Here is a 24,861-nt window from a genome sequence, read left to right as displayed (position 1 = left end):
GTAGTTGCAAAACACCAAGGGACAATAAACAAATTTCTGTGCTTATCTAATTCAGGCAGAACATCACTCAACAATAAACAGATTTCTATGTTTAATTTGTTGTTGCATAAAACTATGCAGAAATAGACACTTTCTTTGTATTTCTTGTATCTGCTGAACACGGTTATCAATAGAGAAATTTCATTGCTTATGTTTTAGTTGGAGAGCACCACATTACAGAAAAATTATAAGTGAGCTGTATGGTATAGTGTAAGTTTGTGTAAGGCATCCTTTAGCTTAACTGGCCAAGTTAAGCATTAAAATAAAAAAACAAACAAAGACGTGACTAAATGAGATAGAAGGGTGTGTGTAAGAAAAACAGTTAATATTATGTGCAAAGTTAGGATATTTGTTGAACGAAAGAATTGAGTTTTAAAGTTACAGAAAAGGAATGGAGTGTTCAAAGTGAGAAGGAATGTTTGTGTGGTAAAGTAACATATAAGGGGTTCCAGTAGTGTGAGAGAGGAATACAGGTAAATAAGTTTTAACAAGAAATATGAGTAAAAGCACAGAAGGAGAAGCATACAATGTAAGGAAAAATGAGGAGAAACTGAGAAACAAAACCAACACTGGTAATGCGCAAAGAAGGTGGAGAAGAAACAGAACAAAGAATAAATAAGTGGGTGGCCTGAGAAATGGGCTAAAGAGTGTGCTATATTTGGAGTACCATCTCCTGTTTTCTTTCTAAACTAGTTTTTCAAGATTCTTACGTTTACAAAAAAAGTGTCTCCTTGCATTCTTTATTTCGTACATTGACTTCCCTGCCTAAATCCATTCCAGAGTTGGAAGGGTTCGGAGTGGGTGAACATATGCATTTCGTATGACCACTTTAGTGTTGGTGAAGATGTAGGCCCTTCTCTTTGTTAACTAACTGATATTTTTTGCTAGCTTAGCTATCTCTCTATTTACAACAGTGTCGTTATTTTGTGCTCTAGACTACTTATACTTTTTCTGTATGTGAAAACCACTATAAGTAGGTCGGGCCTGAACTTTCATTTCTATGTGATGCACAAACACAGATAAGTACTTGAGCATATATATGTATAGACAACCATAAACCAATACGTTACGATGTATACACGTAATACACACAGAAAAATACATTCATATAAATACATAAATACAGACGTAACATACACACTATAAGTTTGAATTAGAAAAGCTCGTTTTTAAAACTTTTGCTTATCTGTTGACAGCGTTCTTTGATCTTTAATCCTTTGATGCATTTAAAAGGAAGTCGTTGATTTGCTAGTTTCACTGAGTGACATGTTTCAGCTGAAGAGATGATGTGCTCATTATGCTCAACTCGAACAGATTTGGTACTTTGTTTCTTTTAATTGTGTCATCTTTCATTTTCTTTATAAGACTTGAAGCCATGTTAGGTTCTGGACCACCTAACGAATTTCTGTTAAAAATACATCATGTATGCTACTTTTAATAAAATTCATGTGTTATATGATTTTAGCAGGATTTAGGCACAACTTTGCGTAATAAAGTTTACATGGTTTAGTGAACCTTAACAAGATTCACAAAGCTTTGAAAGACTTATATTGTTACAAATTTCACACAGCACAAAATTGTGGATTTCCCATAGTTATGTAAAACTAGGATTAATACGATCTGTGCTTATTGTCCAGTTCTTGACTTTCTGACTGGGTTTAGCAATGTTTCTTTCCAGCTGTCTAGGACTAACAACACGTTCTTCTATCTGGCCAGGTTAAACATTTTATCTCATCAGAGTAGACAGGATAGAGTTAAGAACATTTTCTTTTATCCGGTTAGGAATAATAATTTTCTTTCAGTTAGTTAGATTTTACCCCCCCCCCTCTCCCAATCGCCTTAAGAACGTTTTATTCATTCATCTGCTTTGGGTTAACAATTCTTTCTTCCAACTGGTTAAGGTTAACAATATTTTACACTGTTCAGCTAGCTTTAAGAACGTTTTTCTTTCTAACTGGTTAGGTCTAACACAGATTTCCACTATTTTGTTCACATTAACATAATTTATTTATCACCTGATTAGATGTTAACAAAGTTTTCTTTTTTACCTATTCACACTGGGTTATTTCTTCCTTACCTCCACATAAAGGAAGGTCTCTTCATAATTTCATCCAATGTGTTGGTGTTATGTGGCTTGAGACTGCACACCACGGACAGAAAATCGCCTTAATCTGTTTTCACTTCCCAAAATTTCTGCTAAGTTGTAAGTCCATATATGAACACTCATTGAAGCAATTTCAATGAATGTGTGTAGGTCTTATCCCTTTTATTTAATCACCTGACAAAAGAGTTCTGATGGATTCTGTTCTTTGAAGATGGATGGCTAGGTGGTAAGAAACTCCATAATTATTAAATACGTCCTGTAAGTGAATGGTGTTTCAGCATTAAATCTCGAATATTAAAATGCTAAAATTTGAATTTTGATATTTGTGGTGGGCAGAACACAAAGCACATTTTATTTAGCTCTGCACTTTATTACAAAAGACAAACAAACGTATTATATGTTATTTCTCTGAAGAGTGTTTAATATTTGAACAAATTAGCTATTGAAAGTTTGGGCAGTGCCATTAGTTATTTTTTTTAAAAAACACATTATCATCATGTGATAAATTATGAGACGTCGTGTTATCAAAGTTGATGCTATCAATTCGCCAGGTGCGAAAGTTTTTTGCACAAAATCCCTGTACAAGGTTATCCTGAACATATTTTTAAATAAGTTTGTTTGTTTTTGAATTTTGCACAAAGCTACTTGAGGGCTATCTGTGCTAGCCGTCCCTAATTTAGCAGTGTAAGACTAGAGGGAAGGCAGCTAGTCATCACCACCCACCGCCAACTCTTGGGTTACTCTTTTACCAACAAATAGTGAGATTGATTGTCACATTATAACGCCTCCACGGCTGAAAGGGCGAGCACGTTTGGCTCGAAGGGGATGCGAACTCACGACTCTCAGATTACGAGTCGCATGCCTTAACACGCTTGGCCATGCCAGGCCTATTTAAATAAGTCTATTTTGGATGAAACAGGTTTTAACTTGTGTTAATTACAATAATCTTTTATTTTATGTTATTCTTATTTCATAATTAGTGATGTGTATGTTTTTAATATCTCACGCCACAAGTGACGTGAATTTAAAATAGTTCAGAATTTCAGACACACTTGTGTAAATGTAACATATTCATAATCATATTCCACAGTTGATCTGAGAGAACTTTCATTATACAGTATATACATGCCTTCCGTTATTGATCTAACATTTCCTGATTTGACAGTAATTAATTTCCATAGTTTATCTGACGGTTCTTAATGGTCAGTATAAGCATTCTATATTAGATCCGACAGAGTATTTGATTAAACAGTAGAAATATACTATCGTTGATTTGTCAAATCTTCTGGTTAGGCTGTGAAAACATTTCATAGTTGATCTGACACAGTTTTTAGTTGAACAGTAGAAAAAATCCTTATGAATATAATATAAAAAGTTAATACTTGTAGAGGAATCGCTGAACACAGTTTACGATAAAATTTGTCCTATGTCTTGTGTTACATTTCTGCACCTGTTACTAGATTGATGCCTGCCATGTGATTTTTCTTTTAAAGTTATTGCAGGATTGTACTTTATGTTTTGGTTTCATGATATCTATGTCTTTGTTACAGAAGTGACGATCAAGCAACTGCGGAAAAGATCAGAGATCAAGAAGAAAACCTTGAACGACAAGTGCAAGTAATAGTTTGATTTATAAATTTTGTTTAGCATATATAACAATAATCGTACTCAGATATTCATATACTTTACAATTATAATAAAACATGATAAGAACGGTATCCATATAATTGCACTGATATTTCATGTAATATTCGATAGTTGACAGCAGTGTTTATACAGAATATCATATTCTTTAAAATTAAATAATTATTTAATTATTACATTGAAACAGTCGACTTAGACCTTCTGCAACTAATTAGAGGAACTCCTTACAGTTCTAAACTGATACCATCATTAAAAAAACTTATCAGAATCTTCAACACCAGCAGAGAGGCTTTTTTCAGTACTAGTACTATTGCAGCTACTCAGCAGTTATTGTCAAAACCTGTTCAATTCTAAACTTATATCACTAGTTACCACTTATTTTCAGTGTTCTCAACACAAAAATTGAGACTTTTCCAGTGTTATTACTGTCACTCAACACATCGTATCAGTATATTTAATGCAAGCAGAGAGAGTCTTTGCAGCTCTAAACTAATACCAATACTCAATGCTGACTCTTAATATGTTAAACACCTAACAGGTGCGTGCTGTTTTTACATGTAGATGTAGAAACTCACCAGGGGTTGTAGATGTAGGAAACCTGCAAGGGTTACATATATTTAGACACAACATTGGTTGTAGGTGTAGAAACTCAAAGCTGAATGTTGATGTAGAGACAGAACATCAGTTTTAGATCAAGACAGAACAGGATTGTAAATGCAGGAACACCACACTTGTAATTGATGTATAGACAAAAAATGGGTTGTAAACTTAGAAACATGTTATGTCTTGTAGATGTTGGAATGTATCACTGGTTTTAGGTGTTGGTTCACCACACATGGATAGATAACGCTTACTTAAATTGGAATGGCTGGATGACAAACAATAAACTAGACTGTATTGGTTTATTAACACTAACCTAGACTGGAATAGTTGGTTAATACTTACTTACTCTAGGATAGTTGATTAATGCAAACTTTCAATAGAATGTTTGAATAATGCTTACTTAGACTGAGACTTTTGCTTAACCCTGACTTAGGCTGACATAAATGTTTAATGCTAACATAGATTGGAATCATGGTTAACATTAACCCTAGCTGGAAGGGATGTCTAATGCAAACCTAGGCTGGTATGGTTTGTTAACACTAATCTGGGATAAAAGGGATAATTAACGAGGTCCTAGACTGGAACGATTATTAATTAACATTAGTAATAAGTTTTAAATCCAGAGTAGTACGGATGGGTAGCGTGAATCTAGACTGGAACGAATGGATTAATAACATTAACGTAGACTAAAATGGATGTCAGTCTAATTTAGAAAATTCCATGTTCGATTATCAGTTGGCACACGCAGTTAAAAGATTAGATGAAAAACTTTCCAAACTGAGCCATGCACAGCCTCATGGTTAGGGCAAGTTGCAGGTCACAGTATCGAACCTCGTCACCAAACATACTTGTCCATGGATATAAAGTGAGATTAATCCCACTATTCAGTTAGAGTAGCCCAAGAGTTGGCAGTGTGTGTTTTTGACTAGTTGCTTTTCCTTTAGTTTATTACTCAAAAACCAACTTTTATGTAATATATTGGCAATGTTCAGCAAACTTCACATGATTAAAAGACTAGTGAGGGAAATGCTTGATACTGTTTAAAAACATATGAAATGCTTTCGTTTGTTTGAAAAAAAAGATGAGAAACCTCACGCAGTGTAAAAGCTAAAAGGTAAAAATTAACAAATCAGAAAATTGAATGGAAAGTGAAAAAAATTCCTTAATATCTGGAGTCATAAACAATGAATTGATGTAATATCGTTCATAAATGTTGCTTAAGTTTCTACATGTTTTAAGTTTCTTGGATAAAGCTTACTCTATTGAGTATGATGGTTTTGATGTCGCTCTGTTCTTTTTTCTTGGATTTGGCGCTAATAGTTCACTTGATATCTACAAAGATCTATAGTTGGGTCAGGTGATGAATGTTAGACGGTGAATCTTTTAAGTTAGTAGTAAGCCCCCCTTCCTTTACAGGGAGAATTGACGTCACGCTACGAAAAATGAAGACAGAAGTTGGGGAGGAGGAGAGGGGTGATGTTATCAAAGATGACGACGTCATACTTCCAAGTTCTGCCACCAGATGGTGAGTCGATAATAACGCGTTGTTAAGACACCATAATAGGGGGCTATGATGCCAGATGTTGTCAACCGCAAGCATGTTGTTAGGCGGCCGTGACTCATAAAATACAAATCTCATTATGTCGCTAATTAATTAATTAAATCGTCCTCAATAGGAATCTTGACATTAATTCAATTATAATCACTTAATTAAATAATTTATAATCAAATTTTTATAAAAAAGGACACTAAAGACTAATTGAAACTTATTCTTTAAATATTTTCAGTACTAAATTATTGTGACCCACCATGGCCAGATGGTTAAGGTGCTTGATTAGTAATTTGAGGGTCGCAGGTTCGAATCCTTGTCACACCACGAGGGCTATCTCTGCTATCCATCCCTGATTTAGCAGTGTAATACTAGAAGGAAAACAACTAGTCATCACCACTCACTGCCAACCCTTGGGCTATTCTTTTACCAATGAATAGTGGAATTGACCGTCACATTATAACACCCCTACGGCAGAAAGGACAAGCATGTTTGTTATAACGAGGTTTTGACCAGAGACCTTCATATTAGAGTAAAGTGTCTTAATCACCTGACCATGCTAGGCCTTTTAAAAGTGAAGATCGATTCTGCTTAAATATGTGAGATTTCATTATTATGTTAATTATCTCATGTTTAGAAACATTGTTTCTACATATTAGACAAAGATTCAAATCATCCACAATGGCCAGTTTTGATATATCTAACTGTAGCAATAAATTTATTTAATAACGCTTTTAAAATCAAACACAGAAAAAAGGTTTTCTTTGTGTAAACATTTCCATCAGGATTTATTACACTGACAACCAGTTTCATAACAGTTACACACAGAATATACCATTTGTCTAAAATATTCAGGGGAACACCAATCACCATGTCAATTATATAAAAAAAACATACTCTTTCACTTTTATGTCATTTGGCTAATAATTCATTTTTGTCACAACTGAAAATAATAAATGAATGACCTACTAATTACTCATATAGATTTTATTAAAGGGACATGAAACATTGAAACAAACTCATAAAGGAGAACTTGAACATGTGCCAAAGATGAACACGTGGTCACTCATGCTGTGAGAGAATAATAAAAACATCACTGTCTTAATAATGTCATCAATTATTAGAAAGAATAGGCTGCCCCTGTTTTAGGGAATCGTCACATGTTAGTTTTTGAACATTTTATTTTGCTAATACTTAAAATAGCAAATTTTACCATTTTCTATAGTTTATTCACTTTAAATCATACTATACAAATCAGACACATAAAAATTTGCAGCCATAATTCTATGTCATTGAAAACCTCTAAATAAAAATAAAATGCAAATGTAAAATTTCAGTCAAACTTTGACACAGCTTTATTCTTAGGTGGTTATAACAGTTGAAGATCAGATTTCTCTTGTGTCTAATAACTACTGTATGTACCTCTTTTATCACACGTAAAAGCACCCCATTTCCTAAGACTTATTTGACAATTACAAATTGTTAAAGGACCGTCAGTTATTAATCCAGTAATTGTTCTTCGACTATTTTAAAAGTTTTATTTCCTCACATGGATTTTAAAAATGTTATTGTAACATGAATTATCTGTCATTCAAGTTTGCAAATGTTTAAAAATCATCAGAGTTCAGTAATTTTCTTATATGAAACTCACTTATCATCATAGACTAATAAAATACACTATATGGCCAAAAGTATGTGGACACCCCTCCTAAGTAATGGATTTGGCTATTTCAACCACACTCATTGCTAGCAGGTGCATAAACTCAAGCATACAGCCATGCAATATCCACAGACAAACATTGACAGTAGAATGGGTCGTACTGAAGAGCTCAGTGACTTTTAACGTAGCACTGCCATAGGATGCCACCTTTACAAGAAGTCAGTTCGTCAAATTTCTGTCGTGCTAGAGCTGCCCAGTTAACTGTAAGTACTGTTATTGTGAAGTGGAAGCGTCTAGGAGCAACAACAGCTCAGCCACGAAGCGGTAGGTCACCCAAGCTCACAGAACGGGACCGCTGAGAGCTGAAGTGCGTAATGTGTAAAAATCGTCTGTCCACAGTTGCAACACTCGCTACTAAGTTCCAAACTGCCTATGGAAGCAACATCAGCACAAGAACTGTTCGTGGGGAGCTTTATTAAATGGGTTTCCATGGCCAAGTAGCTGCATACAAGCCCAATATCACCATGCGCATTGCCTAGTGTTGCCGGAGTGATGTAAAGCACACCTCCATTGGACTCTGGAGCAGTGGAAATGTGTTCTCTGTAGTGATGAATCACGCTTCACCATCTGGCAGTTTGGTGGATGAATCTAGGTTTGGCAGACGCTACTTGCCTGGATGTATAGTGCCAACTGTAAAGTTTTGTGGAGGAGGAATAATGGTCTGGAGCTGTGTTTTCATTGTGTGGGCAAGGCTCTTTAGTTCCAGTGAAGGGAAATGTTAATGCAACAGCATACAATGACATTCTAGAGAATTTGTGCTTCCAACTTTGTGACAACAGTTTGGGAAAGGCCCTTTTTAATTCAGCATGACAATGCACCTGTGCACAAAGCGAGGTCCATAAAGATATGGTTTACCAAGGTTGGTATGGAAGAACTTAACTGGCCTGCATAGAGCCCTGACCCCAACTCCATCGACCACCTTTGGGATGAATTGGAACGCTGACTGCGAGCCAGGTCTTCTCACCTGACATCAGTGCTCAACCTCACTAATGCTGTTGTTACAGCCATGTTCTAAACTCTAGTGAAAAACCTTCCCAGAAGAGTGGAGGCTATAATAACAGCAAAAGGGGGGCCAACTCCATATTAATGCTCATGGTTTTGGAATGAGATGTTCAACAAGCATATATAGGTGTGATAGTAGGGTGTCCACATACTTTTGGCCATGTAGTGTATCTTTAGTATATGCAAGTAAAATCTGGGATTAATATCGTACATATTAAAACATTTATTGACAAAAGTTCAAAATACCCTAGGATACCATTTATAAAAAAAAGAACTCATTTTGTAAATAAATGTAAGTGTAAGTATTTTAGTGTTAAATTACACACCATGTATATCAGTTTTTAAAGAACTTGTATTTAATATAGAAAAACTCATGTTTCATTATTTAACTAGCTTACTGAAATGTTTGTGAACAAATGTTCATGATTTACTAATTTATTATTTAAGAAAACTCCGTAGTTTATGAAATACTGGCATTTACCTAAATATTTGGTTTATTTTAATTTTTATTATTCCATCATCCTTTGCAGGACGAATTAATTATAATCATATTAAGTAACTAATAATTTAATATAGAAAATATTTAAACAATAAGTTTCAATTATTGTGTCACCCTTTTTGAGGTGAATTAATTAGTCTTAAGTGACCTTTTTATGATAGTTTGATTATAAATGATTTAATAAATACTTATGTATGCACTAATGTTAAGCGTCGTTTCTAGGATGATTTTATCAATTAATTACATCATGTAACAAATTTTGTTCGTCGATAGTATGTGTTATTTCTTAATTGCTTATGTTGCAAAAGTATAGAAAATGGACATTATTCCCTTCAAACTTTGCTTTTGTGACCTGGGTAATGAAGTTTAAAAATTAACTTATTTTCTATGTAAAAACGGCCAAATTTGCATATTTACATTTACATAAGGTCTGATTAAAACAACATATGAATCAAGATTTACATGTATTTATACTAAAGTTACACAAAAATGAACAAATATGTTTAGAAGTGAGTAATTTTTCGAGATTTACAACTGTAGTGTAAATCATGTTCACGTGTCAGCCTCCAGATTCGAGTTTGTTGAACTAAGATCTCTGATTAAGTCATTGAGGTCTTTTCTCTGGTGACAACTTTTGGCATTATGGTGGCCTAGCAACTCATCCCTATTAACCCACAATTGGGTGACAAAACTTCGAACTATGGTCTCGCCATCTTTGACATCATCCCATCTTCCCTCCATAACTTCCATGTTCCAGAGTCATGGTCTGACGTCACTTCTGCTTGTGAAGTTGGGGCTTGCTAGTTATGTTCTTTGGTTTGCTTACGTGATTAGTAAATGAGCCTAATCGGAATTAAATCTTAAGCCAAAATTTTCTCCATTCTTTAGCTTCATATGCAGGATCGAGAATGGGAACTTCAACAAAATTTTAAAGAGAAGGAAAGACAGTCACAAGAAACACATCTCGAAGTAATGAAAAAATTAGAAGACTCAGAACGCAAGATTGGAGATCTTCAAAGTGGTGAGCATTTCTGAACCTTAACTCTGAAAGAAAGCACTTCTAAATGCTTATTTATGCAAGTTATTTCCATTTTGTACATGTTTTAATATACTTCTGTTTGTGTGCATTATAATGCCATCAGATGCATCAGATGATTTTGTATACAGAAAAACTGTACGAGTTTTTGTAACTTACTGTGTATATTTTGATAAATATTTTAATATAAAACATCATTAGAGAGAATATTAAAGAAACCGTAATTTTGTATTGAAGAGAGTTGGTTGGAATATGATGTCTAGAGCATGTTAAAGATTTAATTTCTGCTCTTTAACAATGACTAAAGCAACTTGAAGCTTAATTTATGCATTTTCACAGTGTCTAGAGGAATCATTACGCTTAATGTCTGCTTTTAAACAGCTACAAAAGCAATATTAATGCTTAACTTTTGCAGTTAAACATCGACAAAAGCATTGTTTAGGCTTAATGTCTGCATTTTAATTTTCTATTACACATTGCATAGCATACTAGTTACAAATCTATCTTTGTTGCGTAGTACACATACAAATGTTTCAGTTCTATAGTTGAGGGCTCTAACTTCCAAGTAAATTTAAATAAACCATAGAATTATTTTTTCTGGTTTATCAATGTATACAATTTATAACTTATCAAAATAAATTTCACAAAAGTTGACTTAAATCTGTTTGAATAAACAATTCAAATAAAATATTTTTCTACTGTGCTTTCATAATATTTGCTATAGAGGGTTAACTGCATTTAGTGCCATTCTTAGGCTTAGCTGCGTAACTTTATAACTGCGTAACTGTTTGGTTAACGTTTTGGGTACATTATTTAATAACGGTACAAGTTTATCATTATGTGATTAAAAAGTTTTCCGTTCTCTCATATGAATTATTATTCATCCACTTTCTGTAAAGGTTTGAAGTATAATAAAAAACGTTTTGAACAAAACAAGTATTTTGCTAACTTTGTACATCTTTTGTTTGTTTGGAAATAAGCATAAAGATACATAATGGGCTATCTGTGCTCTGCCCATAATGGGTATCGAAACCCTAGTGATGTGAGTCCACAGGTATACCGATGTGCCACCAGGAGGCCGTACATCTTGTAATTATCTTGTTATCAGTGTGATAACTTTCCACCAAGGTTTCCTCTTCTTCCTCCTCCTGATGACTAAAGTCCAAGCCAGTTTTAAAATATGACTTTCATGAAAAGTGAAAATGCTGTATAGCATATTTCTCACTATCACAAATGTGAAACCAATTTTGTTATTCAGAACGTGAGAAATAATAATGAACTCATGGGATGGGATTTCCAAGATTAAACGTTAGGTAGCTTCTTTATAAGTCACGAACACAGGTGCGCCTTGTTCACCTTAGTAGTGGTTGGTGCAAGTAATTACAGCCCTGTATCCATTCACTTTGATTTTGTTTTTCTGTGTTATGTGTTAAAACGGTACATAGCGGCTACAAACACGAGCATTAAATACTCCAGGATTTCCTCATTCATATTGAAATAAAGCTTTTGTTGCTCTAAGAAAGAGTTTTATACCATCATTTTGTCTGTTTGTATAAAAATACATTACAAACTTATAAATAATTTTACATAATTTTTTGCCTGAGCTTAATCATGGCAGCACTTTTAGACATACCTGAATGAAGACTGAGCGTACCTCAACATGGATCTATGGTCCAACGTTTGCATGTCATTACCATCTCAAAAGAGAGTAACTCGCTTTCTACAGTTTGGAGCTATGGTTGTGTGATTAAGGTGATGGCCAAATCTGACTTTTCTGTCAAGAGTAGCCCAAGAGTCGGCAGTGGGTACTGTTGACTAGCTGCATTCACTGTGGTATAGGCCTAGCATGGGTAAATGGTTAGGAGTGCTCAACTAGTAATCTGAGGGTCGCAGATTCGAATCCCCATCGCACCAAACATGCTCACCCTTTCAGCCGTGGGGCCGTGATAATGTGACTGTCAATCTCAGTCTTCCTTGGTAAAATAGTAGCACAAGAATTGGCGGTGGGTGGTCATGACTACCTGCCTTTCCTCTAGCCTTACACTAGTTAATTAGGGGCAGCTAGTGCAGATAGCCCCTGTGTAGCTTTTTGCAAAACTCAAAAACAAACAAACACTGGGGTATATCGAGAATGACTAGTGCAGATATCTTCTGATATGTTTTGCATGAATATCCAAAAACAAACAAACACCTATAAACATGGAGGATGTTAAAATAATTACAGGTAAACTTACTTCAGATGTTTTGTATATATAGGTTTTGTTTTTGTTATTTTTTCTATTTGTTGAATAATTCTCACACCCATCAGAGGTGATAAAAGAATATTAGCTAGACCATTTGCCCTCTTTTTTTCTGTTACCTGCCACCTCCATCCCCACATCTGTGTGCTGAAATTATACTTCATAAAGGCCATATTTATAGAAGATTTGTTTCTTTTAGTCTAGTTAGAGAAAAGGTAATTGGTAAAACGAAAAAGTAGCAAAGTGGGTGTCGTGGGAGGAATTTCAAACCAAATTGTATGAAAGGAATGGCAAAATAGGTGACGTGGAAAGAATTTCAAAACTGCAGGTAAGAAAGGGATGGCAAAAAGAGGGGTGTAGAAGTAGATTTCATATCTGTGGTTAACCTTAATTGGCATAAAGTGTATCAATGCAGATAACTCAGGTAACATTACTAATATAATTGGATAATGGCATCACCTGTTCAAACAGCTCTCTTGTCCAAAAATGTTATGTTATTCATCCAATACTTAAACAACAGAAATAGTATGATTGCCATGTGGAATGTCTAAGCTACGATGTTATCTACAATAAGAACAAAGCGATTCATACTTCTACACACAATATATATTCCCTAGTTTCACCCTTGCATTTTGTGAAATGACAGGGATGAGTGGACGGTTGGTTTTCCCGAACTAAAGGCACTTGTGCCAGACCACACATTGTGTAGGTAACATGTTTCGTAATTTTTAAACTGCAGATATTGAAGTTATTCATTCCAATGCATGTGTGTGTTTATGTGTTAGTGTCTAACAAAAATAAGGTTTATGCACACTTCTGTGAATCTATTTTTGTAACTCTCTTTCTCCTTAAAACTTTCAACCAACCACATTATTTTATTTTACTGCTGTATGGTATTGTTTAAGTCACATTTTATGTTCTGTACTCATCACTATCTTTTTATTGTCTAACAGTCTTAGAGATGACTCAGTCTGAGTTGTTTGATTTGAAGGCAAGATATGATGAAGAAACACATGCCAAGTATGTTTTCCCAATTTCTCTTTCATGTTATTAAGTCATAATTATGAATTGTTGTACTAATTATATTTAAACAACAGATAGCTCTATAATTTTGAGGTGATGTTTCACTCCCTTAAGTTTTAAGTGCTTAATTAGCTAAGATGCAGTGAAAGATTTACAGTTGTTGTTAGTGTAAAATACATATGGATAGGATATATAAACTTTAGACCATAGTTAGTGTTTTTGCATGAAGTTTACATGTTTACAGACATGTTAAAAGTAGAATAGACATTCTTTTTTAGGCTTTGTTTGTCAGCCAATTTTTGTAATTGATTTTCCTGTCGGCTTGAAGCTATATCTTCCCATTTTTTACCTGATGTATAAATATAGAACAATATTATGTAAAACACGAGTTTAAAGAAAGGACTGCAATCTAATATACCAGTGTGTTGAGCATTATTCACCAAGAAGTATGAGTTGGTGTAGGAATGTTTCATCAGGTGTGGGTGGTGTGAGCGATTTGATCTACCAGAGTGTAGGTAAGTGAGAACCAAGGAGTATGAGTTGTGTATGGTATTTCATCACATACAAGTAGTGCAAAACAAAGACAACATAGTGTTAGCTGTACTGATCAAGCTTTTGTTATTCTACCTTCAGGTTGGAGCCTTATTAAGAATGTGTGATATTAAGTTGGTTCTGTATCTGTGCGTCATACATGAGCTGAAAAGAACAAATAGTTTCAGACAACTACGAAACCTCCTCGATGTGGATTTTTGTACGTGGTGATGCTGGCACACTTGGGCTAGGGTCAACCAAATACACTGGCATTGCTGCAGTGTCCTTGTTTAGCATTGCAGTGCTTCCTATCTTAGGGCTTAATGGTGGGTGGGGTCAGTGTGTGTGAAACACTCTTTTTTTTTATTATGGATTTTCCAAATAAAAACTTAAATAAAATACTGAAAAACAATCCATAGGTAAATGACCATGTCTTGAAGATCCTGAGCAGCAATCTTCAGAAAAACATTTAGAGCAGGTGTCTCCCTTTTTCATTCAGAAGGGATTAGAGGGACGTGCTGGGTTTCTAAAGTCGTTAAGAAGCTTTGCTCTGATGACACATTGGTGGAAACATCCAAATCTTAACTCAGTGAAATACTCTTACATTCAAAGGCAGTTGGGGATATACCCATTGAGGTTATGCCCCATGCTACTTTGAATTCATCACGAGGAGTTATTCTTGAGAGGAATTTGAAGAACATCCTAGAGTCGGAGATTCTTGCTGGTTTTTCTACCCAGGGCATTTATGCAGTGAGGCATATCTCCACTCACAAAGATGGAATTATGATGCCAACTGATGTCCTCATTTTAACATTTACATCATTGCGTTCACCTACTGCCATCAAGGCAGGTTATCTCAATTGCAAGTTGCCGCCATCCATTCCAAACCCTCTAAGATGTTTATAGTGTCAGCTGTTTGGTTCAGTCACTCAAAGACATCATGTAGTGGTTTCTTGACGTGTGCTCGTTGCAGTGGCAAGGACCGCATTGCCTGCAAGTATGAAATGGACTCTTATTGTATAATTTGCAATGGCTCTCACCCATCCTAGTCTCATTCTTGCTCTTTGTGGTTGGAGGAAAAAGAGGTGCAGCATTTGATGGTGATTCAAAACATTACTTACCGTGAGGTTCAAAGGTTGCTGTCCACCACTTTATGTTGGATGTATACTGCTGCAATTCATTACACTACTACGGTGGGAATGCAGACGGATCTCTCTGTGCCTCCGAAAGAATAATTTTCAAACCATATGAAAAGTCTTTTAACCTACATGGTTAAAAAGTTGATGAATCATCTTCAACACCCATTTTTGTCCCTAACATACATTCCAGCAAACTCAAAGATCCACTTCCTTTGATTCGAGTTATGGGAATTTCCTTGGGTACATTTTCATCTTCCCACCAAGATGCAAATTGATCATTTGTTCATGTCTTCAATCGACGGAATCCTCTCTGAATGACAAAGACCTGCCCAATCGACCCAGGGCAGGATCCATGGAGGACGACAGACTTCCCTCAAATAATGAAGATAAAGAAAAAAGACATGGTTGAAAACAGTAGATCTTTCCACCCAATTTGCTTTCACACACATAAAAATGGCCAACTTGATACAATGAAACTGTCGAAGTTTACGTTTTAATCTGGATGACATCAAAGCACTGATTGCTTCCTACCATGCAGTATTTTTCTTTTCTTACAGGAAACATATCTGAAACCTGCCGATACAGGCACCTTTTGGCAGTTTTCTTTGTACAGAAATGACAGGCTGTGTGATGGACGAGTGTATGGAGGGATGGCACTGTTGGTTCATCAGCAAGTGCTCACTCTGTCTTTGCCACTTTACACATCTTGGAGGCTGCAGTCATTCGTGTTTACTTTGGTTGTACCATCACTGTTTGTTCTCTCTACCTGTCGCTTGGAGAGACCTATGATCAATGAGACCCTGAAGAACCCTGGTTTGTTGTGGTCTGGTAATTGCACACAGAATCTTTTCTACAATTTCTGTGTTTACTGCTGAACTGTATGCCATTTCTCTTGTTCAAAATCAGGCGACTGTGTGGACTCTGCCATGGTTTGTCGGGGTTCAGTATTTGTGCACAGAATCTTCTCTGCAGCTTTTGTGTTCACTGCTGAACTGTATGCCATTTCTCTTGCCCTGGATCACACAGAAGCTAAGCAGTACTCAAATTGCACTATTTATACTGACTTGCTTAGTTCTCTGCTGGCCCTGGACTCCCTTCACATTCATTCTCACCCTGTTCTTGTTGATATTCTAAACTGACTGGCCCATTTCTCTTTAACATCTACTTCTATCCAGTTTTTCTAGATACCAGGCCATGTTGGTATTTGCGGGAATGGGCTCGCCGACACTGCAGCTAAATCATTTTGCTCTGGCACTGTCACTGCTGTGTCTGTTCCATACATGAACTATAGTCCTGTATTGAAGGCTCGGCTCTGTGCCAGTTGGCAGTTGACTTGGAGTGAGCAACGTGAAAACAAGCTTTTTTAAATAAAAACCTCTATTGTACTTTGGTCGTCTTGCTTCCATAAGGATCTGTCACAGTTTTTTAACTCAACATTTTCTTTTATTTGGGACTGATGCACCAGTGTGTTGTCTGTGTGAAACTTAGGTCCCACCGAGAGTTGAGAATCGTAACGATGGCACCATTTTAAACATGTTTTGTCCCAAGGCTTATACGTAACGTTAGACCGTGTCATTGGCAATGCTGACACTGTCCATCTTACAAATGTTTTTAATTTATATATCAGACCTTTTTTTTATGTGATTCCCTTTTAAGAATTAAAGTATGACTAGTTTGACATCAAATTGGAAAATGGTCATAACGTTAAATAACTGGAAACCGGGACTGGAAAGGTGTATTTGAAGTGACTAATGCTGATATTTGAACTTATCCATTAGTCATCATGGTGAGTTATGAATAAAATTATTCTACAGAAAGTTCTTTACAACCTGTATTACTGTAGTTTCTCTTTTACTGCTGTAAACTATATATAAAAATTGGATTTAATGCTATTTGTTTTAATTTAAAAATTAAACTTTGTTTTGTTTCATCTCAATATCTTTTAATGAAGTTTAATAATTTTAATTTTAACTTTTTATTGGATGTTTGGTGCAGATAGCCTAATTATGCCAAAACAACCAACCAACTCACTACGAAATGCAAATCAGAAGTTAATTTTGTTCATAGAAGACTTCGTGATTTCGTTTTCACGATTAACAAAGTATGATTTAGGCTCACCAGATTTCTGGTTTTACTAATATGAAGCATAATACAGCGGTCAACGGAATTATAAACTGACTTTTAATCATAACCTTAATAATACAATATTATATTGAGACAAAGAGATTCAGTATCTTATTGGTATTTGAGCAGGTGCGACTGGTCATGTAAGTGGGAAATTATTAAAATTAGATATGGCATAAAGAGGAATGGAGGACATATTTTTTTATGTACAGAGTACTTTTTGAAGCTTTTAAGCTGTAAGTGCATGACCATTCTGTGCTGACTCAGTTATTCACATCTGGACATTTAATTTGTATGTTTTAGATTCGTTCGTCTCCAGGATAACACTAAGTACACTATTATTGTTGTTGTTTTTTTTAGTTACTTTAGTCACCACTAGGTGGTACACTGTAACAAGTCTATAAGTGTGTTTTTTTAATTTAGTGCAAAGGTACACGAGGACTATCTGTGTTAGTCATCCATAATTTTGCAGTGTGAGACTAGAAGGAAAGCAGACAGTCATTACCATCTACTGCCAATTTTGGACTACTCTTTTATTAATGAATAGTGAGATTGACTGTCACTTTATAAAGCCCCCATGAGTGAAAGGGTAAGCAAAGATGACAGGATTTCGAACCCATGATCCTCATATTGTGAGTCAAGTGCCCTAAACACCTGGCCAACCCAGGACAAATCTCTAAGAAATGCTTTTAAATCTCAGTATAGAATAATAATAATATTTAGTACAGACCTGACATCCTGACTAAGTACTGATACTTCCAGTAAATTGATAATTTTTAATTGATGAATTGTGATATGTTTACTTATTCACCATTAATAATTAGTAGATAGAAAGTTTTGTTTGATGTGTATTGCACTGTTACATAACAATGGCATTGCGATATTCCTTCTGGAGCCTAAGCAGAAGAGCCAACAAATTACTCTTTCTGTCGGACGAATTAGAGAAAAAAACTCACTTTAGAAGAGTTTATAAAAGTAACAAACTCACACGTGGGGGCATTATAATGTGACAGTCAATCCCACTATTCGTTGGTAAAAGAGTAGCCCAAGAGTTGGTGGTAGGTAGTGATGATTTGCTGCCTTTTCTCTAGTCTGACACTACTAAATTAGGAATGGTTAGCACAGATAGCTCTAGAGTAGCTTTACGTGGAATGAAAACAAACCAAACCATTCCCTGGGATTCAGCATATGAAACAAAACAAAAAACTCAACATATTAAGAAACCAAATAAACACAACCAGAAAACTATACTCACACTATAAAATTAATGATGAAACCAACCAAATAAAACAATACATCATCAACATCAACAAATTTTTATCAAGAACTGTTGAAACAATTATACACACACACACATACCAAGACCAACAGCATTGCCATCAACAAACAAATAATAATAAATTCAAAGAAACAACACACTATAAAACCTTACACTGTTGCATAACATATATTCTCGATATTAGTGATAAAATAACCAACATTTGGAAAAAAACGTACAACAAAATATAACATTTCAGTAAACACTAAATTCATTTAAAAACCAAGTACAAAACTAAAATCAGTACTATGTAAAAACTACACTGACAAACTCAACACCAACATTATTTATAAAATACAATATAACAACTATTACAATTTCTATATCGGAGAAACAAGCAGAAAAATGGAAACCAGATTTAAAGAACACATAAAACGAAGAAAAAAAACACGTTTGAACATTTTTGAATACTGCAAATCAAATAAGTGCAACACAACCTTAAAAAGCACCCAGATACTAAGTAGGGAAATAAATATAAACAAACAAAAGGAAAGAAGCTCTACTTTTACAAGTCAAACCAAAATTGAACCATTATAAAGGAACAGCTTTATACCTTTATTAATTAATACCCCCTACAATTTAAATACCTGTTTACACTCATGCCTCTAAGACATGCTTGACAACGGTCAGTTGCAAACTATCATTGTTAACCTGAATGTCTAAATGTTGTTCTGTACTTTATTCTAATTAAAGTTTTAATACTCATACTGGCTGTCTTTAGAATATAAGAATACATTTAAACTGGAACTTGACTCGTCAACTCTGAAATACAAAATTCTATCACAGTGTCAACTAATGTATGCACTTTTTTTGTGTGAAAATCAAGTGAAGCATTGAAATTAATTTTGTAGTTTCATTAATAAATATGATGGTGACTCACGACAGCTCATATTTATGTCTTAATTTATGTTGGCTGTAATATAAATTATTATTTTAATGTATTTTTCTTTTGCTTTGTTTTTTCCAGCAAAGGATAAGTCATTTTAATTCGTATTGAACTAATTGAAATGATTGAGAATATTCTTGCTGACATTATGATCATAGACCTACACCGTGCATTCATATTTTTATTGGAAGTTGGAAATGTGTAATTGATAAGACTGTACATTTTATATTTCTCAACCATGTTCATGTTATCTCATGAAGAATATCTCGTGCAGGTCTGATGAAATAGACATAATCTTGAACGACCTGGAACGTGCCAATCAGGTAGGTGTATTTAATTTGTATTACTACACCTAAACTGATCTGGGAGGAGGTGATGTCATAATTCACTTGTTTGATTTAGTGCAAAGGATAAAATGTGTTATCTATTAAAAAGAAAAAAAAGGAAATCATATTGAGGCTACTTTGTTAATATTTTCATAAAGCCTTTTGGAAAAATGAACAAATTACATGTTTACCTTGCTCAGTTTCATTTGGTTTTGGTTGTTTATCAGTCACTTGTTTATTAAAATTCTTGTTTCTCACAGAATCCTACAGACTACAATACATGCTGTATAGAATTATGTTCACACACCAGTGTAAGATTGCATAGATAATGAGATAAAAATTACAACAGGGGTATATGTGGTAAAATAATTTTATGTGTAGTATTGAATTACACTGAGATACCAATGTAAGATTACATTGATGTTGATATAAACATGACTACAAGGTATGTGTGGCAGAATAACTTAATGCATGGTATAGAATTACTTTCATAAAGAGTAACATTAAGTTTATTGTAAAATAAACAAGACTACAACAGTGTATATGGGAAAACAACTTTACAATACATGTGCTAGAACAATGTTATGCTTGGTAAACTCACATCAGAATAAGTTTACTTGTATGTTAGGATAAAATTTCAACATTATGTTTTGTGCAACAACCATTATATGTGGTATATAATTAATTTAATGTCAAAGTAAACAAGACTCCAACAGTATGTGTGGTAGAACAATTTACATGCAGTATATAGAATTTCATTCAGACACCAGAGTAAGATTACTTTGTTATAATAAACAAAAATAAAACAATATGTATTTCAGAGCAACCTTATATGTGGTATGGAATTACATTCACAAATCAGCTTACATTAAAATAAACAAGACTAAATCATTGTGTGGTAGAACAAATTTATGTATGGTATAGAATTATACTCAAAAAACATTATACATTATGTTCATGTTAAAATAAACAATACTATAATACTGTGCATGGTAAGACAACTCTACTGTGATATAATATTACATTCATATACCAGAACAAGTGAACTTTTCTGTGAAAATAAACAAGACTGCAATAGTATGCATGGTAGAACAACTTTACAACTGTGGTATAGTATTACGTTTACCCACCAGTGTAAGATTACATTGTTGTTGAAAGAACATGACTTCAGGGGTATATCTGGTAAAATAACTTTATGTATGGTATACTACAACATTTACAAAAAGTGTAATATTATTTTGTTAAAATAAACTACAATATTATATGTATTAGAAGAACTTTACATGTGGTGTGAAATTACAATCACAATTATTATAGTAATATGATTACTATATGTTAGAAGAAACAAGAATAAAATGGTATTTGTGTTGAATTACATTCAAAAACCACAGTGAAATTAATTTTGTGTTAAAATAAGGTATTTGTCACATAAAATTATATGCACAACCCAGTGTAATATTACATTGATGTAGATATAAACATCACGACAGAGGTATGTCTGGTAGAACAACCTTATTTGAGGTATAGAATTATATTTATGCAGGAAAGTGAGATTACTTCTATGTAAAAATAAGTAAGCATAACGGTGTACATGTGGTGGAACACCTTTACATTTGATACAGAATATCACTTATAAAACAGTGTAACATTGTGTTAATATTAAAATAAGGATGATGTTTGAGTATGTGTAGCAGAACAACTTCACGTTTGTTATATAAAATTTCATTCACACACCAGAGGAAGATCATAAGAATATAACAGGACATGTGGCAAAGAACTTGTATAGAATTTCATTCAAGTGCTATTCAAACAACATTTTTACACATGGTATTGAATTACTTTCAGCACTAGCATAAAATTACATTGATGTGCAGAAAAGGATGACTACTGGGACATGTTTGGTAGAACAACTTTACAGGTGGTATTGAATTACAGTTACATGTAGCAGTGTGTTTTGTTAATTTTGGGATGTTCTTTCAATGTTAATAACTTGTGAGACTGTTCTGTTGGTGTTTGGATATTCTGTAATTGTTAATCTGTGTTTGTATTGTTAGTATGGTGTTTTAATATTTGTTGTTGGTGTGAATTAACATTTTATTCAATGGTTTTATCTGTTTACATGTTGGTTTGTGTGTTAGATAAACTTTATATTGTATTGTAAGATTATGCTTATTTCAAGATAAAAATGAATATATTTGTATGTCTGGTAGAAGAACTTTGTGTTTGTTCACAAACACATGTGGTGTAATTGCTAACATGAAAAATTTTCTGTGGATTTTGAAATGTCCTATCGCTGTTTTTAACTTGTGAATGTCATTTATTCATGTCAGGACTGTCCTTCTCAGTAACCTGTAAGTGTTTGATTCATGTTGGGATATTCTGTTGTTCTTACTAACCTAGGAGAGTGTATCTCAGGATGGCTGGTATGGGTATTAACATTTTTACCAAAATAAAGCAGAGAACAACGTTTCAATCTTCTTAGGTCTTCTTCATGTTAAGAGATACATTTTTACTTCAAGTGTGTTTCTCATCATCATGAATAACCTGGGAGAGTGTTCTGTTTGTTTTGAGCTATTCTGTCATTCTTAATAAACTCTGAGATTTTACTGTTCATGTTGGCATGTTCTGACCTTTTTGAATAAGCCATTAGATTATTCTGTTCATGTGAGGATGTTCAGACATTTTTATAACCAGTGAGATTTTTCTATTCAGGTTAGCATATTCTGTCTTTTTTTAGTAACCTGCAAGGATGTTCTATCATGGTGTGGAACCTGCTAGAGTCTTAGCATAATGCTGTTAAAATAATGGGAGGGAGGGCACTATATGAAATCATAGTTTGTAGACTTTGATTGTATATTGCAATTTGTAATGGAAACCCTAAACATAAACAAACAATAGGTTTTGTGAGTCATAGTAAGATTAGTTGTATGTTAAAATAAACAAGATTACAGCAGCATGTGTAGTAGAGCAACTTTCAGTTATGGAATAGAATTACATGTACAAATCAGTGTATGTTAAAATAAACAAAGCTACACCAGGACATTCACACACCAAAGTGAGGTTATGTTTATGTTGAAATAAACTAAACATGACTACAAAGATTTGTATGGTTAAAAAACTTTTCCTATGGTATACAGAACTAGATTTGTTTCCATTTTATATCTAGTGTGTGTGTGTGTGTGTGTGTAACCAGTTGCTGAACGTTCAGTATCCCATGATGAGAAGCTTGCTTGGACGTTTTAAAGTAGTTTAATGTTTTCCAAGCCATTATTTGTTTATATTCATCCACTGATAATATAAAAAATAAAGGAATTTTCAATATTAATTCTCACATTACATTGTTTTACATACAGTACTTAGTAATCTGTGTACATTCTGGTTAAATCCAGTTTTCATGTTTACGGCAAGTGTGTTTTTCTTTCTTTCCTTCTCTGCTCAAACTGAGTATGAGTTACTAATTATCATTAAAGTAGTAAGTTACATCGTCTTTGGTTCAGTGAAGAAAGGACGGCTAGTTAATATTGTCAGTGAGATGCTTATTAACATTTAGTGTTTTGTATTTAGGTTTCCTTTTTACACCCCTATCACAAATAGTACAGAGAAACGTCTGCAGACTTACAACACTAGAATTTGGTTTTTAGCACCCGTGGTACGCAGATCATCTGCAACTTTGTTTGTAATAACAATAATCTATCACTTCAGTTTTATTCAGTTAATATATTGAGATTACAGAAGGTTCTTGTTTTATAGCAAATAATACAGAGAAGCAGAGCCCCACCATTTTGTGACAGTTTTTAAATTAAAAGACTCCCCATTAGTAAAAAACTTGTTATATATATATATATATAAAACCACACACACACAGACAGACACATGTAGAATTGTTTTTTCATTTTAACATATAGAAATGAATGCTGTATTTAATATTATCTGTGGTGTACAAAACTTTCTCTAAGGCCCTTTAACTAATGTCATTACGAAGTGATAATAAAATAAAACAATATAGAAACAACTTCAGAAAATTTACTCATGGTGTTATCATTCTTCACCTTTCAGCAGATAATAAACGTCCAATCATGAAACACTTGGTGTGGATTCCTGTACGTGGTGAGGGGACCTCCCAGGGAAGAGTCTGTTCTTTCAGTTTACCTCTTCTGGGATCTAAACATCCACCCATGTGCTTGCCGTGTGTGATGACCTATGAAAGTGAGGAGAGGATCCTGGTTGTTAAGGGGTCCAACCTTAACATACCAGTTTGGCCTTTAATTCCTGTAGACGAGCAGCCTTGTGGTGGCCCCCTTGGATCAGTTGGTTGGTCCACATGGCCTAGGGTCAACCAATTACCAGTGATGGATGTTCTCAAACTGGTGTTATAGACATTGTATCTGATGCTGGTGTTTGGGTACAGTGCTCATCAAACCCTGTTGTTTGCTGCAGTGCCATTGTTTGGCACTGTAGTGCATCCTTTTGTAGGGCTCCATGGTGGGTGGGGTCAGTGGGCACTGAAATGTTCTTTTTTTATTATGGACTCTCCAAATAAAAACTTAAACAAAATAGTGAAAAAACATTACATAGATAAATGACCACATCTTGAAGATTCTAAGCAGTAATCTTCAACATCTGTTACACTTGTTTTACCTCATTTTCTTAAATTACATTCTCTTTCAGACAAACCTTTAGGGCAGATGTCTCTCTTTTTCATTCAGAAGGGACTAGAAGGACTTGCTGGCTTTCTAAAGTCAGTAAAGAAGCTTCACTCTGGACATATGGTGGAAACATTCACATCTTGACACAGTGAACTCCTCTTATATTCAAAGGTGATTGGAGATATGCTTGTTCAGGTTACACTTCATGCTACTTTGAATTCATCACGAGGAGTTATTGTTAAGAGGGATTGGAAGAACATCCCCAAATCAGAGATTCTTGCTGGTTTCTTCACCCAGAGAGTTTCATCTAGTAAGGCGTATCTCCATTCGCAAAGATGGAATTAGGATGCACACCAATGTCAGTCTGCTTAGAATAAGTTTTCAAAATGAAAGATGGATTAAATTTTACTTTTAATATCTACTTAGACATCA

General features: G+C 34.4%; 1 protein-coding gene across 1 annotated transcript in view; it reads left to right on the top strand.

Moving 5' to 3' along the window:
- The window catches only part of LOC143245577 (homeobox protein cut-like 1), a 208,135-nt gene that overhangs the window by 125,186 nt on the left and 58,088 nt on the right, over positions 1 to 24,861 (top strand). The window contains exons 5-8 of the mRNA XM_076491935.1: positions 3,697 to 3,760; positions 10,049 to 10,181; positions 13,390 to 13,456; positions 19,732 to 19,780. Of these exons, the coding sequence (XP_076348050.1) occupies positions 3,697 to 3,760; positions 10,049 to 10,181; positions 13,390 to 13,456; positions 19,732 to 19,780 (313 nt within the window). The remainder of the gene's footprint in view (positions 1 to 3,696; positions 3,761 to 10,048; positions 10,182 to 13,389; positions 13,457 to 19,731; positions 19,781 to 24,861) is intronic.

The sequence above is a fragment of the Tachypleus tridentatus genome, chromosome 2 (assembly GCF_004210375.1).
Source record: "Tachypleus tridentatus isolate NWPU-2018 chromosome 2, ASM421037v1, whole genome shotgun sequence".
Lineage (NCBI taxonomy): Eukaryota > Metazoa > Arthropoda > Merostomata > Xiphosura > Limulidae > Tachypleus > Tachypleus tridentatus.
This window is presented reverse-complemented; position numbering and strand designations above follow the sequence as displayed.